The 20,000-nt window shown below is 35.4% G+C and overlaps 1 protein-coding gene across 2 annotated transcripts in view; it reads right to left on the bottom strand.

The window, feature by feature from the left end:
- The window catches only part of LOC144976682 (copine-3-like), a 39,998-nt gene that overhangs the window by 19,119 nt on the left and 879 nt on the right, over positions 1-20,000 (bottom strand). The window contains exons 2-12 of one of the 2 annotated variants that reach the window (XM_078921021.1): positions 15,680-15,890; positions 13,213-13,437; positions 12,697-13,080; positions 11,311-11,459; positions 10,016-10,195; positions 8,652-8,726; positions 8,303-8,377; positions 5,033-5,116; positions 4,154-4,243; positions 2,042-2,137; positions 1,455-1,541 (exon numbers count right to left, since the gene is read on the bottom strand). In XM_078921021.1, the coding sequence (XP_078777147.1) occupies positions 1,455-1,541; positions 2,042-2,137; positions 4,154-4,243; positions 5,033-5,116; positions 8,303-8,377; positions 8,652-8,726; positions 10,016-10,195; positions 11,311-11,459; positions 12,697-13,080; positions 13,213-13,437; positions 15,680-15,821 (1,587 nt within the window). In that variant the 5' untranslated portion in view covers positions 15,822-15,890. Of the gene's footprint in view, positions 1-1,454; positions 1,542-2,041; positions 2,138-4,153; positions 4,244-5,032; positions 5,117-8,302; positions 8,378-8,651; positions 8,727-10,015; positions 10,196-11,310; positions 11,460-12,696; positions 13,438-15,679; positions 15,891-20,000 lie in introns of both variants that reach the window. The other variant, XM_078921020.1, reaches the window with a different exon arrangement.

Here is a 20,000-nt window from a genome sequence, read left to right as displayed (position 1 = left end):
GAATAAATTATTTCGAATGCAACGATTTGCGTAAAAACGCCTGACAACTTTTTACAGTGCCGAAATGGGTTGTTTTTGAGAGTGTTAGTGTCGTCGGTTGACTCAACGAACTTTCAAACTGACTTTAAATTATAAAAGGAAGTCAAATTATCTGTTTATCTATCTGTAAAAATACATTTCTAATTTTCAAATCTTTCAGTTGAGTTGTGCGCCGTATAATTTTTTTTTATTGACTCAAATGGCACAATGTTCTCCACAAGGCTAGAATATATTTTTTAAAGACAACAGTCTACACGTTTTTATATTTCATGTTCTAAACTGCATTACACAGTTCCTCCCCGCCTCCCCTCTTATCACTTAATTAATTGCGCACCTTTTAGAAATATCTAGCATTCTATTTTAATTCGTGCTTCCTTACAACAAAGGAGCATACCAATTTCCTGCCAACCAATGTTTTGTTTATTCATCTTAACTACGCCACTACCACAGTATCTCATTCATCATTCATCTGTGGTGTTTCATTCATCCTGTTTTGTTGATAAAGGGGAAACCCGAAACGTTCATTTGATCTGTTTTTGTAATTAAATTGAAGCTTACATCCAATTTCACATTATTACTTATTTCTTCGAGCTTCGAGCAGCAACATTTACATTAAGTGAATACATTAAACTGGGGATGTAGGAGCTTTCGGAATGTCTCCCCTTTACTTAACTTATGGGAAAACAAACATCCTAGCACCTTTACTAAGACTAATGACTAATCCTAATAGAAAAAAAATATCCTCCGATCTCGAGCTAACCTTAATAGAAAAAATGATGACAAATTGAATAAATAAACGCCTGACAAAAGATCAAGGTGAAAATACAAATTTAAAGAATACTGGGGATGTAGGAGCTTTCGGAATGTCTCTCCTTTACTTAACTTATGGAAAAAAAACACCCTAGCACCTTTACTAAGACTTATGACTAACCCTTATAGAAAACAAATCCTTCGATCTCGAGCTAACCCTTATAGTAAAAAAGAACTTCGGACTCAAAATGGCTACTGAAAATCAAAACAATGGTCAAAATCCATCTGTCAACTTTTGGTTGTTCTTCCTGTCGTAAAAACGCCAGACAACTTTTTACAGTGACGATATTGGTTGATTTTGAGAGTGTTTAGTACCGTCGGTACATATTTTATGATATCTGTGTGACTCAACGAACTTTCAAACTGACTTTAAATTATATAAGGAAATCAAGTTATCTGTTTATCTATCTGTAAAAAATACATTTCTAATTTTCAAATCTTTCAGTAGAGTTGTTCGCCTTATCAATTTTTTTATTGACTCAAATAAGCACAATGTTCTCCACAATGCTATATTTTTTAAAGAAAGGAGATATATATATATATATATATATATATATATATATATATACAAGCAACCAAGTACAGTAATGATATAAAACTCTCACATGACATTTAGACAGGTAGATGCAGCCCGAATTGTTGTAGCTTTTCTTCTTGGCTTTCTTGGCTTGATTGATGCAAGGCCACATCATCTAGAATAGTTAAAATAAATAACAAATTAAATTGAGCTTTTATATAGCGCAATATCCACTTAACGTGCTCAAAGCGCTTTACAAGGAATCCCAGGCCAACAGCAACAATTAACATGTAGGACGGGACATGATATTACAATTATTTAAGACAAAGACAACGCTGTTAAAGGCCAGGTACTCATTTTACACCTGAGTACGGTGAGAGAATGTGAGTAAAGAGCCTTCTCCAAGGACTCAACTATGCGCTGAGCGCGAGACTCCAACCCAGGACCTTCCGATCCGAAAGCGAGTGTCATACCACAAGACCACATAGCAGTTCAAAGAAACAATTCAATTTTTTTACTGCTATAATATGAAATAACCTAAATTTTGCAAATATGTGTGGCTGGCTGAGGAAACCCGGAAAGATGCGCATATTTTATAAATTGAGTTATGTATACAGTGGTGTAGTTGAATTGAAAAAAAAATAATTTAGATTTAGTCATATTGAGATTGATTACCTCTTGGTTCTGAGCCTTCAACATTTCCTCCATGGTGGTGACAAATCCTCCGATAAAGTCATGTGATCCATCACTATCCCAGTCATAACAGTCAATCTTTATATTAGGGAATGTCAAAAAAAGAATATAAAATACATTTCTGTCAGTGCATGACATAATCAGTCGGAAGGTGAAAATTTTGGATTTGCATTTCTTTGAATTTTCTGAAAGAATATGCTCGTCAGAGCATTTCAATCTTTATTTGAAGTAAATCGGGTGGTTTTTCATGAAGTTATGGTCGGATGTATGGGAAAGGTATCCAGCAACTTTTCTCAAATTTCATAATTTTTCAACTTGACAAACTGTAAAAAATATTTAGAAGTGAAATTAAGCTTTGATATTTCCCCAAGATGTACGAAAAGGGTTGATTTAATCATTTATGACAAGAACTCATTTTTGATAAAAATTTTGACCTTCTAACTAAACTTGGCAATATCTCAGTTTAAACCTTTTCACCATCCGACTGATTATGTCATTCACTGTAACAAATTTAATTTCCACGACAGTGCTTAAAGAATGAATGTCAGCAGCTGCACTGGAAGAAACAAACAATAAAAATATGCAAACTAAATTTTCAAGTCCGAATTTTACGAAAAATAATCTGAAACAAAACACAATTACATGATTTTAAAATAATAATAATAATAATAATAATAATAATAATAATAGTAATAATAATAATAATATATATTTATTGTCCCCAAAAAAGTGGCAATTTGTCATTTGGTTACACATTTATAACAATACAATATTGACATAGACACACTCACACAAGATGCACACTAGTAGCATAGTAGTTATCGTAAAAAAAAAAAAATTTAAAAAAAAAATCGTTTTACTACGACTAGACACTTCAAAATGCTTTAGAAAAGAAGTTTTAAAATTCACATTAATCACAAATCTGAATCCATTGTAAGTAAAAAAACAATCATTCATTAATATTCCTCTAAAATTTTGATTAAATTATTCCGAATGTAAAGAGCAAAAAATTAATTTTAAATCCAAGTTCATCAAAATAAAAAGAATAGTTCACAAGGTAAAAGGAGTAGTTTACAAGGTAAAAGGGGTAGTTCACAAGGTAAAATCAGTAGTTTACAAGGTAAAAGAAGTAGTTTACATGGTAAAAGAAGTAGTTTACAAGGTAAAAGGAGTAGTTTACAAGGTAAAAGGAGTAGTTTAAAAGGTAAAAGAAGTAGTTTACAAGGTAAAAGGAGTAGTTTACAAGGTAAAAGGGGTAGTTTACAAGGTAAAAGGAGTAGTTCACATGGTAAAACAAGTAGTTCACATGGTAAAACAAGTAGTTCACAAGATAAAAGGAGTAGTTCATATAGTAAAAAGAATAGTTCACAAGGTAAAAGGAGTAGTTTAAAAGGTAAAAGTAGTACACAGCTATGTGGTCTAGTGGTATGACACTCGCTTTCGGATCAGAAGGTCCTGAGTTCGAGCCTCACTTGGCGCATAGTTGAGTCCTTGGGAAAGGCTCTTTACTCACATTCTCTCACCGTACTCTCCCTGTCGGAAAAAAAATTGTAACATCGCCTAACAGGCGTCATGTCTCGTTCTGCATGTTGCGTGTTGCTGTTGTTAATGAGACCCCTTGAAAAGCGCTTTGAGCACGTTTAGTGGATATTGCGCCATATAAAATTTTTCCCAAAATCTTTTTAGTACACAAGGTAAAATGAGTAGTTCACAAGGTAAAATGAGTAGTTCACAAGGTAAAATGAGTAGTTCACATGGTAAAATGAGTTGTACACAAGGTAAAATGAGTAGTTCACAAGGTAAAATGAGTAGTTCACATGGTAAAATGAGTAGTTCACATGGTAAAATGAGTAGTTCACAAGGTAAAATGAGTAGTTCACAAGGTAAAATGAGTAGCTCACAAGGTAAAATGAGTGGTTCACAAGGTAAAATGAGTAGCTCACAAGGTAAATTCCAGCTGTAATCTACCCCTGAGTCCACCTTTAGGCCACCTAGAGTCTCACACCCACACACACACACACACACACACACACACACACACACACACACACACACAAACAAACACACACACACAGAGAAGTCGATACCACCTACTTTGATATTCTGTTGTCTATTTCCACCACAAAGCGTCTGAGATGTGAGTTCAAATGGACGCCAACTTGGATTCAGATTGTTTTTGATTACCTGCAGAGAGAAATTATAGAAAAAAAAATTAAAAAAATGAAGTTTGATGATGAAATCCGTTCGGGACATAATACATTAAATTATTTAACATTCAACATTGACTTTTAATTTACGGGGGTTTTTGGGGGGTTTTTGTTTATTAAGGTCAATATCCCTATACCTGTTTATTGTCATATTTAAAAGACGGAGATAAATCTAAATTGGCAAAGCAACGACCTGAGGTTAAAAAAAAACAACAAAAAACAAAAAAAACATTCAACAGGCAAGATTAAATCAGACATTTCACTGTGTTTACAAAATCATATCTTAAGCTTATTACGATTAACCGATGGGGATCCCAATAGCTCAGTGGGTAAAGCACTCGTTTCACAAATAAAGGGGCTGGTATCAATTCCAGGTGTTAACGGACTATCAATTATACCTAATATTATTTCAATTTAGATCTGGTCTCTTAGTTTCGTTAATGTTTTGTATACATAAATTTGTCTAATTTTACACATTGTATGTTAGAGCGTGACCAATTCAATTCAATTATCTGCTCTTATCATTTCACCAATAAATTTACAAAATTTGATACCATATATATGAAAGAGGAGAAAAGAATAAAACCAACAAAACATGCTAGAAATAGTGGTAAAAATGATACACGTATATCCGTAATAACATAATGGTAATAATAACCAAAAATACAGAAGAGAGCCATTTAAAAACATTAATTCATTTATGCACACAATTCAATAATAAGAGAAAAATTACTGGTTTATTCAATACCAAAAAAACAATACTCACTTCCGTCCTGTGAACAACTTGCCAAGTTCCCTCCGGTGTAGCCTTGGAAATTTCCAGATACGGATCCGATTTGCCAAAAAAATCCTGGGGAGACAATTAAAGACCTGACAATATGAAAACTTGATTTGTTAGTTTTTGTTTTTAAGGGTTTTACGGCGCTTGCAACACATTCAGGTAATATCAGCGCCAGTAAAAAAGTGAAAAAATTGGATAGTAAAAACATTCTAGCTATACAATTAAAAGGACTTGAGGAAAAGTAAGATAGAGGAAATTGTTCAAAAAGGGAACAGATGTAGATTCCAAGAGTACACTATCAGTGAACTTAGTTTAAGATCACCTAAATGTCTCACCCAGACACAAGCACTGGTCCCCACTAAGAGGAATACACTCAAATGTTTACAAATTATAAATAATATGTAAACAAAACATAATACAGTGCATAACAGAGAGATTATTTACAAGAAAAAAAACATCATCTCCCAAAACTATACTGTTTCCCTCTTAGCCAGGGTCAGGACAAAACCAAGTAATCTCATTCCAAGACAAAGACAGAAAGCAAGCTGGAAAACAGATATAAGGGGATAGAAGACACAGTAAGTGCCTCCCTGCCTACCATGGGAGGTCAGGAACCCCACCCAGATGAAAAATTGACCACACCATTCCATTTACAACCATAGCAAAACTCAAAAGCATCAAACCCACACAAAACAAAAGAAAGAAAACAACAAAATGTATTTAAAAAAATAAAAAATCTAATGTCTTTTAAATTTATCGAGCATTTTATAGTAGCAATAAAGAGAAACGTTACATATGCTGGAGAAAACCAGGAGCGTTACTGAGGCTCTGAAATCGTTGCCTTGGAAAACACTGAAGAGTAAGTGGAAAGAAAAACGCCTTCAACTTCTCCACAGAACAGCACATTCCAACAAAACAGTAATAACTCTACCACAATATTTCCACAAAACAACACTGAACATCTACAAGAAACCATCATATCAGTACGTTCACAATTCCAACACACACACACACACACACGCGCGCACACACGCGCACACACACAACCAACACATATAAAAACAGTTTCTTCCCACGAACCATCAAGGAATGAAACAAACACTCTCCCACCAGAAATCCTAGATATTACCAACAACAACAAATTTGGTCAACTATTAAACATTTATCTTTCAACTCAATAACACAATAATGGGGAAAGTCACCATATAAATATAATTGTATAAAATCTGCAGTGATGGGTAAACTGCCTTTTGCAAATAAAGACGTTGAACTTGAAATGACAAAAATACTACTACAATCAGGGATGCCAACTGGCAAATTTTTAAAAAGCCTGAAAAATTACCCGAATATGTGAGTACAACTTCAAAGTATTGAAGTGGAATGCTGTTATAGTATAACATATTGCATTTGAGAGTAAATAAGCACAAAAATAAAAGTTAGCAATAATAAATGATTTTTTTTTAAAATAATGACTTAACTATCATAAAACTAAAGCTCCATTTGAACAGAATATACAGGTTTTCAACTTTTGAAAATCCATCAATAATTTCAAAAGTTATGGGATTTTTTTCTGTCGCAATGCTTTGAATAATCCCTATATATAGGAATTTATTTCTAGAAGATGTACATTATCTTGGTTGAATTTTAATGATCCGTTCAATCGCTAAAAAGCTGTACAATAACCCTTTTATAACACTAAATGACAATATAATACTACAATAGTCCTTTTATAACACCGACATCGATCGTCACTTTTCAAATACAAATTGACTATCTTATTCATTCTCCCATTCAAGAGATAAGAAGGTAATTCAAATATCATTATATTAAACACAAGAATAAAAACAAAGATAAGAAAAACAGCAAGCTATTACAAAAAGAAGTGGAAGAGTTACTGCTTTTTTTATAGGTTACACGAAGCCTATTTAAGTGCCAGTTTGTGAGTTTGTGTTTGTGTGCGTGTGTGTGTGTGGTTTTTGTACTTTTTGTTTCATTCATGTCTGTTTGCGTAGACAGTAAACTCCGGATAATCGCAACTCGGTTAATTGCAACTTTCGGTTAATCGTAACATTTCCCAAGAAACAGAATTAATTCTATATCAAAGTCACTGGTTAATCGCAACAAATTTTCGACCTCAAAAGGAGGCAAATTCATGGAATCAATCAAACAAAATCTCATGATCAGATTTCATCATGGGTGAAATCATGACAGATTTAATACTTCATTAGTGTGTCACCACCCTATTAGAGACAAAAGAGGCAGGGCTTTGCAGTTTGGGTGTGTGCGGTCATCTGTGACCATTAGACATAAGGCGAGTGGGCTGGGCTTGGTATAAACAACAGGTAGACGATGACAGTTGTGAGGAGAGACTGAGTGATGATATCCGTTGTTTTGTGATTGACAACTGTGCATTGTGGCCAACAGGTTTGGTGAGACCTCATTGTCTCTCATCACGGCTAATCTCTTGGATTCTTACAAATGTTGAGAACAAAAAGTGAAATCGAATCCAATCTTAAGATGTTGGCTTGCCTCAAATCTGACTTGCTTGTCAAAATCTATACAGGGCTGTCATATATTTTTTTATTCCAATCAAATTGCTCAGTCTGTGGTGGACTCAGAACAATGTTTGCAACAATTGATTGGATTTACCATATTTGTGTAAAATGTTGCAATAGTGGGCAGGAAACTCAACTTCGGATAATTGCAACTTCGGTTAATCGCAACATTTTCGCTAAGGTGTTGCGATTATCCGGAGTGGACTGTATTATGTATATGCTGTAACCAAATGAAAAATTGCCTTCAAGGACAATAAAGGTATTATATTATTATTATTATTATTATTATTATTATTATTATTATTATTATTATTATTATTATTATTATTATTATCATTATTATTACTATTATTATTACTATATTATTATTATTATTATTATTATTATTATTATTATTATTATTATTATTATTATTATTATTATTATCATTATCATTATTATGATTATTATTATTATTATTACTATTATTATTATTTCTATTATTATCATTATTATTATTATTATTATTATTATTATTATTATTATTATTATTATTATTATTATTATTATTATTATATTATTATATATTATTATTATTATTATTATTATTATTATTATTATTATTATTATTATTATTATTATTATTATTATTATTATATTATTATTATTATTATTAATATTATTATTATTATTAAAATTAAAACCCCAATCAAATTCTAACCTTGTTGTCCAGCTTGGCAGCTCTGAATGTCATATATAAAGATTCATCGTCTTTCTTCAGCTCCTCTGTCCTTACCTGAAAAAAAAATTAATTAAAATTCATTGCAAATTGAAAGTACTGGGTCAAATCTGTCATATTTTTTTTCCGCGTTTCACATTAAAACAACAAATTATTGCTCAAGGTTGGGAGAGAGAGAAAGAAAGAAAGAAAGAAAGAGAGAGAGAGAGAGAGAGAGAGAGAGAGAGAGAGAGAGAGAGAGAGAGAGAGAGAGAGAGAAAGAAAGAGAGAGAGACAGAGAGAGAGAAAGAGAGAGAGAGAGAGAGAGAGAGAGAGAGATATGTAAACGTACTGTGATGCTTCCATTCCCTGCCCTCCTGCCATTCCTTAGTAACAAAGGTGCTGTCATCGGAGTGTTTGACACAAGCTAAAATAGGGAAAATAGACATAAGTATATCTTGTGAATGACGAAATAAAAAATGTATAGGGAAATATAGAATGTTTTAGGCAGTAAAAAAACTGGCCAAATTCAAATTTTTTCCTCCAGATTAGGATTTTTTCATCACAATTTTGGAAAATAAATGGTTGAAAATGTTGATATTTTTACAAGAAATAAATATATGACAAAACCAATGTACACTAAGTTGCAGTTCTGATAGTCCAAATCATCATGGACTCATTGTTGTAAATTGAGCTTTTATTAGTGCAATATCCACTACATGCTCAAATTGCTTTAGAACGGGTCCCTGGCCAACAGCAACACTTAACATGTAGGACGGGACATGACGCAATAATACAATTTTTTCGGACAGAGACAACACTGTTAACGGTCAAGTACTCATTTTACACCTGAGTACGGTGAGAGAATATGAATAAAGAGCCTCTTCCAAGGACTGAACTATGCACCAACTTGAAATTTAAAAAATTTGTAGTTTTAAGGGGAAATAATATAGTAAACGCTATAATTACTTTTAAAAATTAGTAATTTGTGTTTAAATACATTATATTATGCTTTAAACTCCTTTCAATACTAGCTCTGGCAACTAAATTTTGTTTTCGAGAAGTTTATTGAATTAAAGATCTCTATTTTATTGTCAATTTAGGGCCTAAATATTCATAGTTTTACTAAATTTTCGTAGTAGTAGTAGTAGGCAGATCTGCATATATTAACACGGAAAAATTGGATCTTGGAAAACTTGTCCAGATTTATCTTAATTAAAACTTTTTTTTTTTTTAATCCATGGAAAATCAGGGGAAAAAATCGTAAGTTGGCAGCTCTGGATAAATTAAGCCAAATATGGACCTGTCCCAGGGTGGTTTCAAACTGGCCCAAAAAGTCATCATTACTGTACTCGGGGGTTGAGTTGTCGAGGACGCAAATCAAGACCTTCTGCACCGCCTCAAAGAAGTAATTTGTGACGAACAAGTAGTCCTTCAGGGCCATTCGGCACATGGAGCTGGAGTTTATCTCGGTTTCTATATCATGAAACGGACAATAGCAATTACTTGCTATCCTTTGGATAGGATGCTAATCTATCACAAAATACTTTCCACCAAATCTAAAAGACTCTGCTACCCATTCACTGCTGGGGGACAGGGGGGGGGGGATAAAAAAAACTCGACTGCACCTGGGATCTCGGTCCCTTTGCCTGTGAAGCGAGTGCTCTACCAACTGAGCTATCGGGCAGCTCTAAATAAATTAGTTCTAATACCGACCTGTCCCAGGGTGGTTTCCAACTGGCCCAAAAAGTCATCATCGCTGAGCTGGGGTGTTGAGTTGTCGAGGTCGTAGACGCAAATCAAGACCTTCTGAACCTCCTCAAAGAAGTAGTTTGTGACGAAGCTGCGGGCAAATTTCGGATCCAAGCAGTTTTTCACATTTTCTGTGCGGCCGACCTGAATGGAAAGAGGTTATTAGGTGTTTAGAGTTAAGATGATTTTGATTCCTTAATAATAATAATAATAATACAAATTACAGCAATATCGATATCAGCACAACAACAACTTGTTTGTTTGGTTGTTGCTTTAGGTCTCTTCCAACACAAATGAGGTTATATGAGAAACTGCTGAAACAAAAAAACAAGCAATCTAACAAAAATAGTACAAATGTTAATCAAAATCATAACCTAAAGATATATGCTAAATTATAAATAACCAAGAACAAACAGGCAGAAGATTTACAGAAAAAAAAAAATATCCCCTGTCAAAAATACAATCACAAACCAAAGAAGCAGGATAGGCTAGTAAAGAGAAGAAGAAACGACATCACTATCGGATCGTACACCCATGCGAACATCATAGGTATATGATTCAAGGGTGATGCTCCCATCCAACCACCCGCACAACAACAACAACAACAACAACAACAACAACAACAACAACAACAATAATAATAATATAATAATAATAATAATAATAATAATAATAATAATAATAATAATAATAATAATATCATATTATATAATATAATAATAATAATATATAATAATAATAATATATAATAATAATAATAATAATAATAATAATAATAATAATAACAATAATAATAATAATAATAATAATAATAATAATAATAATAATAATAATAATAATAATAATAATAATAATAACAATAATAATAATAACAATAACAATAATAAAAATAACAATAATAACAATAAATAATAATAATAATAATAATAATAATAATAATAATAATAATAATAATAATAATAATAATAATATAATCAATAATAATAATAACAATAATAATAATAATAACAATAATAATAATAACAATAATAATAATAATAATAATAATAATAATAATAATAATAATAATAATAATAATAATAATAATAATAATAATAACAATAATAATAATAATAATAATAATAATAATAATATAATAATAATAATAATAATAATAATAATAATAATAATAATAAATAATAATATTAATAATAACAACAATAACGACAATAATAATAATTTCAAAATAGATAAAAAAGAGAGTTGAGTAGAGCCCTTACCTCCACCCAGTTCCCTGCTTGCTTCATGTATAGGACAGCACAGGGGTCTGACTTGGACATGACGTCCATATCCAGGAGGTTCTTACACTCAATCCTGATCTCCACGCGCGATTTGTATTCATCAACCTTAATGCCCTGACCTACGACTCCTGAAATTAATTTTTTAATAAAGAAGTTTTATGGATCTATGAATTTCATACCTGTAATTTACTTGCTATAGGGAATGAGATTAGCGGAAGAGTAGCGTCCCTTGATTGGACGTCACCCATAGTCTGTGATGTCACCGGCGGAAAAGTTATTAGAGAGAGAACGTCATGTTGATTCTGCGCATGCGTCTCTCGTCCTCGCTTCCGCCGGTGATGTCACAGACTATGGGTGACGTCCAATCAAGGGACGCTACTCTTCCGCTAATCTCATTCCCTATAATCGGCCAATCAAATAAGTATTTTAAAAAATAGTTTTATGCTTTTATTTCTTTTTATGAATTTATAGCATGCTAATTTTATGTCATCTCAGAGAACGTAAATTATAGGAAGAGTGCGTTTATCACATTCAGTTTAGTTCGCCAGGTAAATCTAGCCAGTCCTTGACTGATAATAGATGATGAGTCATAGCCTTACACTGAGAGAGGGAGACAATTTTTTCGCCGTCTTGATTGATTTTTTCTGAATTTCAAACTAATGTAGTATTGCCGTTATTAAGTGCAGCAAAAACATTTTTATACTACCAAACAGTTTATAAACAGTTTTCATTGATTATATAATCATAATTATGATGGTGTTAAAAAGCAAGAGGGACAACCCATGAAATTGATACATAAATTTAAGTGAATGCAAATTTTAAAGAGAATATTTTCAAATGTTCAAACTTAAGATTTTAAAACAAAAGTAATGGAAACCCAACCATCTAATTGTGAAAAGCCACAGGTTTGAATCTTCTTAGGAATATTTATTGGGACTTACCTACAGTTGTGCCAAACTTGAATCAATTTCATCATAAATTTTAAGTAAACGTCAGGAGGAGGTGGGGGGAGAGAAAGAGAGAGCGAGAGAGAGACAGAGAGAGAGAGAGAGAGAGAGAGAGAGAGAGAGAGAGAGAGAGAGAGAGAGAGAGAGAGAGAGAGAGAGAGGGGAGAGAGAGAGAGAGGAGAGAGAGAGAAGAGAGAGAGAAGAGAAGAGAGAGAGAGAGAGAGAGAGAGAGAGAGAGAAGAGAGAGAGAGGGAGAGAGAGACAGAGAGAGAGACAGAGACAGAGAGAGAGAGTGATAGAATTAGTTGTTTGTGTGAGTGCGTGTGAGAATAATTGTCTGTATGTGTTTAACAGGGAAAGAGGAGGGGACTTAAAACCACAACCAAGGATACAATTCAAACAAACAATTCAGACAAACCTGGAGGACCTCCTCGGCCTTGAACTTGTCCTGGACTGGAAGAATAACCTTGACCTTGTTGACCTGGGTATGGAGCCTGGTGTTGACCGGGATAAGGTGCTTGTCCCTGGGCGGGGTACTGTGGTGTCTGACCCTGACCTGTATAAGGCGGCTGATTTTGACTAGGGTATGGAGCTTGCCCTTGAGAAGGTGCATGACCTTGACCTGGGTAGGGTGCTTGACCTTGACCAGGATAGGGAGCTTGGCCTTGAGAAGGTGCATGGCCCTGACCTGGGTAAGGTGCTTGGCCTTGACCGGGATATGGAGCTTGGCCTTGACCTGGATAGGGAGCTTGACCTTGAGGAGGTGCATGACCCTGGCCTGGGTAGGGTGCTTGGCCTTGAGCTGGATAAGGAGCTTGACCTTGAGGTGGTGCATGACCCTGACCTGGGTAAGGTGCTTGGCCTTGACCTGGATAGGGAGCTTGACCTTGAGGAGGTGCATGACCCTGGCCTGGGTAGGGTGCTTGGCCTTGACCTGGATAGGGAGCTTGACCTTGAGGAGGTGCATGACCCTGACCTGGGTAGGGTGCTTGCCCTTGACCGGGATATGGGGCTTGGCCTTGGGCAGGATATGGCGCCTGACCTTGACTTTGACCAGGCCCTGCAGCAGGTCGTGGTGGAGGTGCACGACGGTTTTCATTGGGGGCAGTTGGAGGAGGAGGAGCTGATGCATTCTGTTGACCAGGGTATGTTGATTCACCTGTATGATTAGTGGACATCAAATGACATATACAGTCCACTCCGGATAATCGCAACTCTGTTAATTGCAACTTTCGGTTAATAAGACATTTTCCAAGAAACGGAATTAATTCTATATAAAAGTCACTTCGGTTAATCGCAACAAATTTTCGACATCTAAATGAGGCAAATTCAAGGAATCAATCAAACAAAATCTCATGATTAGATTTCAACATGGATGAAATCATGACACGTTGAATGAATCGAGGGTGGGTGGGGTTTAATACTATATTAGTTTGTCACCACCCTATTAGTTCGGGTTTGTGCGGTCATTGGTGGCCATTAGATATGAGGCGAGAGGGCTGGGCATGGTTTAGACAACAGGTAGATCAGCGAATCCTCGAAGTCGTGAGAAGAGACTGAGCGATGATATCCTTTGTTTAGTGATTGACAACTGTGCATTGTGACCAACGGGTTTGGTGAGACCTCATTGTCTCTCATCACAGCTAATCTCTTGGATTCTTACAAATGTTGAGAACAAAAAGTGAAATCGAATCCAATCTTAAGATGTCGGCTTGCCTCAAAGCTGTTTTTGCTTGTCAAAATCTATACCGGTCTGTCAAATATTTTTTTTATTACAATCAAATTGCTCAGTCTATGGTGGACTCAGAACAATGTATACAATTACTTATTTGAGTTTACCATATTTGTGTAAAATGTTGCAATTGTGGACTAAATAATCAACTTCGGTTAATCGCAACATTTTCGCTGATCCCAAGGTGTCGCGATTATCCGGAGTAGACTGTATATAAAACAACATTTTAAAAAGAAATAAAGAAAAAGTAGTATTAAAAGGAGGAAATGAAAACAAAGTTTCATGAATATTATATTCATAACTTAAAACAAATTGATTTGCATAGAAGCTGTTTACCTATGTAACTAAATCTTTTTTTTAGAATTTTATAAACGGAGCAACAATTGGAAATTTCTTGAAACTGTTTACCTATTTAATTTATATTTGTTTGGTTTTGCCATTACAATGAGGAACCACCTTCTATGTATTCTGTTAAAATTAAGTAGCAACAAAATAAATATAAAATATAAATTGCTATTTCAAAAGTGATATCTGTAACGATTTTAAATCTTGTTAGAATTCATGTCTTATATAACACCCTTTGACTGTGAGCATTTTTTGTTATGCTGTCACATGAATTTAGCACCATTGGTTATTGATAACTAATATAAAAAAAAACAAACAAAAATCTGGGGCTTTTATAAAACACAATATCCACTAAATATGCTCAAAGTGCTTTACAAGAAGTCCCAAGCCAACAGCAACATTTCACTTGTAAGCGAGACAAGATACCACTGTTAGGGTGCTATTACTTTTTTTTTTTCAATAGACAATGCTGTTACAGGCCAAATACTCGTTATATATCTGAATATGGTAACAAGAAGGTGAGTAAAGAGTCTTTTTTCAAGGGCTAAACTTTGCACTGCCCAAAGTGGGACTCAAACCAGGGACATAAAAAAAACCCAACAAAACTTGAGCTTTTATATAGTACATTAATCACTGAATGTGCTCAAAACGCTTTACAAAGGGTCCCTGACCAACAGCAAAATGTAATATGTAAAACGAGACATGACACCTGTCAGGCGATATTACAAGTTTTTTCGACAGAGACAATGCTGTTGACAGCCAGGTACTCATTTTACATCTGAGTACGGTGAAAGATTTGAGTAAAGAGCTGTTTTTTGTTTTGTTTTTAAGGGTTTTACGCGCTTGCAACACATTTAGGTTATATCAGCGCCAGTAAAAAGGAAGAAAATGGGATAGTAAAAAGTTCTAGTATAACTAATGAAGCACCCAAGAGAACGTAAGACAAAGGGGAACTGGGAACAAATAGGGATCAGATGTAGATTCCAAGACCATACCACCAATGTACTTAGTTTAAGATCACCTATGTCCAACAAAGAGGAACACACTCAAATGCTTACATTATACATTAAAAATAATAAATATAATAATAAATTACAGGAGAGATGATTTACAAGGAAAAAAATATCATCTCCCAAAACAATAACTATGCATTTGACTGTTTCTCTCCCTTTTCCAGGGACTCAACTGTGTGCTGGGTGAGGCTCGAACCCAGGACCTTCCGATCTGAAAGCGAGTGTCATATCACCAGGCCACAAACCAGTCAGAAAGCGAGTATGACACCACAAGACCACAAGGCCGTAACGACATCATCGTCCTTCCTTACCTGGCTTCTGTAATTGTGGGAAAGCATCCTGTGTCGGATAAGGTGATGACCCCTGACCTTGTTGAGGATATGGAGTTGACCCTTGGCCTTGATGAGGGTGAGATGGAGCCCCACCAGGTACCGATCCTCCATACTGCGACATTCTTAAAGACTCTACTAGGGATTACTTTGGTTAAAATACAAGGCAGAATTTATTTGACTGGAGAATCGGCTGGAAAAAAAAAAAAAAATCAACAAAAGGAGTAAGAAAAATGAAGGAATTCAATAGGGAATGAGATTAGCGGAAGAGTAGCGTCCCTTGATTGGACGTCACCGGTGAAGTTATTTGTAAACAAACCAACTACAAGCCAAGCGCTCCAAATAAAAAATTTATTATTCATATTTCTGTACAAAAATGCATATCATAATCAACGTTATGCATTTTTGTACAGAAATATGAATAATAATTTTTTTATTTGGAGCGCTTGCTTGTAGTTGGTTTGTTTACAAATAACTTCTCCACCAGTGACGTCCAATCAAGGGACGCTACTCTTCCGCTAATCTCATTCCCTATAGATGTCCTATACTTGAAAACTAATAAAAATGTTAATTAATCCGACACAAAAATTGCCAAAAGCAACAAACTGTGTTACCCAAGAAAACTAGCTGTCGCGTCTTTGGTGTAACTGTAACAAACTGGTATCAACATGAAAATTATTCATTTCACGAGAATCCAACTCGACTCTGAATAACTGTACATAGTTATCCAAGTCATAGTCATAGAGTCTATTTCCTCCATCCATGTACAGAGCCGACTCAGTTCCGGTTATAATATCACATCTTTTAAAAAAACGTTTCATCTATCTTTTTAATTAATAACAGTTAGACCATCTATCTAAAAACTCAACAAGGCAATCGAATTTAGTAGGTAGTGGGTATTCCTAATAGTTAATAGAAAAAAAACTCCAACATGAACTTTTACTTATATTTATTACGGTTATTGATATGATATGATATGATATGATATGATATGATATGATATGATATGATATGATATGATATGATATGATATAAGTCCAGATTTATGTAGGCTTTTACAGCCTTTTATCTGCTCTTGTGCATTCGTGAACGTATATAATTCAAGTCTCTCAAAACTGGGCATGCCACATGGTGGAAGGAGGTGTCTGAATTTAACTTCACAAACAGTATTTTTCTGTTTCAAAATGAGCATCAAGACGGCACTTGAATGCCTGCAATGAAGGGGCGTCGACAACTGTTGAGAGTTGACTCCACTCTTGTTTAATTCATAACCAATCTACAGAGAGACAAGAAGCACACATTGTGATGTAGCCTACTGCCCAAATCTTGAAGCTATGCGCTTAAATAAAACTCATAACATCCGCTAGCCGGGTACAACGTACCAACACACACACACACACACATCTAATAATGTGTAACTGTACTCACTGTACTGTAACTGTAACTGTAACGTTTATAAATATTAAATAGAGAGGTGGGCCTTTGGCCTACCAACCTCCGCTGCACGTCCAACTCGCCTTGAGCATGCATTCACGTAAAATATAAAGATTTTTTTTAAAAACCTACCTCTGTTTCAAAAACTAGCATCTTTCACCTTTCTAAGAAACATTTTGATTTTTCAGAACTTTAGTTCGTTAAAAAATACCGGCCAATCTGACCCGTTGAGTCGAATGAAAACGAAATTTTGTTGTTTACACGGTTCAAAGGAAATGCCGTAAATAAGCTTTCATGGACTTCCTGTGTTGTTTTTATAGTGTCACGTGACCGTTTTGAGAAATTTGTCGTCTGCTACAAATAATTAGACCGGGAGGGGGTAGATATTTTCGTTGGAGCAGAGAAAAAGTGAGTATTATTTCTTGGACTTGTAGAGAGGCCTAGGGTCCACCAGCAGTCAAGTTGATTGAATAAAAGAAAAAAAGGCCTTTTTTATCCGCCGCCACCACCACCGTGAGAGTGGGAGGGGGGGGGGGGGGGGGGGGGGGGGGTTGCATGATGAAGACGAAAGGGAGACGTGTGGCTTGGTGACGTAGAGCTTGTCAACGATGCTGGCAGATGTTCTTAACCCCTTAACAGCGAAGCAAATTTTTTGCTTTCAGATAATAGTTTGCTTTTATCTTTATTATTGTTAACGGAGAACACATCTTTTCCACCAAGAGAGCAGTCAGACTATCGCAACTCGGACTTCAATTGTCTATAATCGTTTTGCCGTTACTTGTCTTTTGATGAAAGAGGATTTGGTGTTAGGTCAAAGATCGAATTTGGCCGCTAAAGGTTGCATTGCTACTGGGTTTGCTCTTCCCCCCCCTCCTCCTTTTTTCTTCTTTTTTTTTCAACTTAGTATTGTTGATTGCTATTTCCTTTTTTTATGATTAGCAAGTGCCGTAGGAGTCTCACAGGATGCAGGAGTACTGCAATTAACCCTTTGCCAGTGACATTGATTTTTTTGTTTTCAAATAATAGTCGTCATTTATATTATTTTTTAACGCAGAAAAAAAAAAAACCTTTCCACCATAAGAGCAGTAAGAATATTGATAAAAAGCGCTTTGAGCACGTTGGGTGGATATTGCCCTATATAAAAGCTCAAGTTTTTAAATTGTAATTTGTTTTTTGTCTTTTGATGAAAACGGTAATTTTTTATTTTTGGTCCAAGTAAGATTGATATTCGCCTTTAAAAGGTTAAGTTGTTTTGTTTTTTCAGGGTTTTTTTGTTTTGTTTTTCAAATGCGGATACGCTGCTTCTTCTTTTTTTTTTCCTCAACTGGCAAGCTATCACTGTACATACCCGCATGGCTTGCACACACAAAAGGATACATCTAGGTCACAAAACCTTACATCCAGGTCACAAAATCAGACAACTAGGTCACACCTCAAGACATCTCTGTTTCGTTTGTTCCAAGATAGCAAAACAAACCAGACGTCTTGGAGTTCGAAAGAGCTTTCCAGAAAATATTTGGTATTTGCAAGACCCCCAGAAACCAATTCCCTATACAGCTCTTGTGCACGGTTACTTATGACCTTGATTTCTTTCGTACCCACCCCCAAAATCCCACTTATTGTGTGTTATAGGCAGAACATAATAAATAGCTGGGCTGCCACGTGCGTGACTAAATTGGCCAAAGAGAGAATCTATACTTTGGCATTAGACACCATTTACCTGATGTCTTGGTTTTTAATCCTAGCCTAGTGAGAGAGAGAGAAAACAAAACAATCATACATGTATCTGCAAACAGCAGAACGTTTTCATTTTACATTGAGATGGGAAGGGATAACACTATGATAAGAGAGAAGAGAGAGAGAGAGAGAGAGAGAGAGAGAGAGAGAGGAGAGAGAGAGAGAGAAGAGAGAGAGAGAGAGAGGAGTGAGAGAGAGTGAGAGTGAGAGTGAGAGAGAGAGAGAGAGAGAGAGAGAGAGAGAGAGAGAGAGAGCGATGGGTGGGGGGATGGGGGGATAGTAAGGGGGAATGGGAAAAGATGAAAGAAACAATGGGTTGCCTGATGACGTAGATCAAAGGATTGTTACAGCGGTGTTCACGGTGCGTACTTCGTGAAATTTTAACCTTTTACAGTGACAGTTTTTTTTCTGCAGATTGCTTATGCAGAATAAATCGTTTCCACCAAGAGAGCAGTAGTAAGAGTATATTTCGACTCGGGCTTCAATTAAACTATAAATCGCAAAGCTTGTCTTTTAATGATAACATTAAGACTAAGATCTGGAGTTTGGGGAGTGCAAGATGGAATCTCGCCAATAATGGTTAAAATTGTTTTGATTTTTAAAAACATAACACACACACACATACACGAGCGCGCGCGGTCACGACAGCGAGGACCATCTATTGCTTGTGTTGCAACGGTAAATCAGTTTACGTGTACGTAGATCCTGAGGCGAGATGCCCCGTTACCGTGTACGCAACGCAGGCACCCCCCCCCAAAAAAAAAAAAGAGACACACACACGCACACACACACACACACACGCACGCACGCAGTCTCGCATCCGCTACGAACTAATTTTGCGCACCAATTTTACTGCACTAATGCACCAAATTGCATACCTATCTATGGACACTTTTTCCCGTATCTTTTTCCCAATAAACTTTTTAAAAACCTGGGGCCAGGGTTGCTAGTTTGGCCTCCTGGTGGCTTTTCCCAAGCCATTTGGCCTCCCAAAATTTGGTTTGGCCACTTGGCCTCCTGTAACCAACTTTTTGGCTTCCTCTGACTTTCCCCGTTATATCGTTTTACTCTGGTACCGGTAAAACTTTGGCAATCTAAATATCGAAATGCAACACGTGCTAACGCCACAGAT

The sequence above is a fragment of the Berghia stephanieae genome, chromosome 7 (genome assembly GCF_034508935.2).
Source record: "Berghia stephanieae isolate SIO BIC M18660-M18661 chromosome 7, UCSD_Bste_1.3, whole genome shotgun sequence".
Lineage (NCBI taxonomy): Eukaryota > Metazoa > Mollusca > Gastropoda > Nudibranchia > Aeolidiidae > Berghia > Berghia stephanieae.
This window is presented reverse-complemented; position numbering and strand designations above follow the sequence as displayed.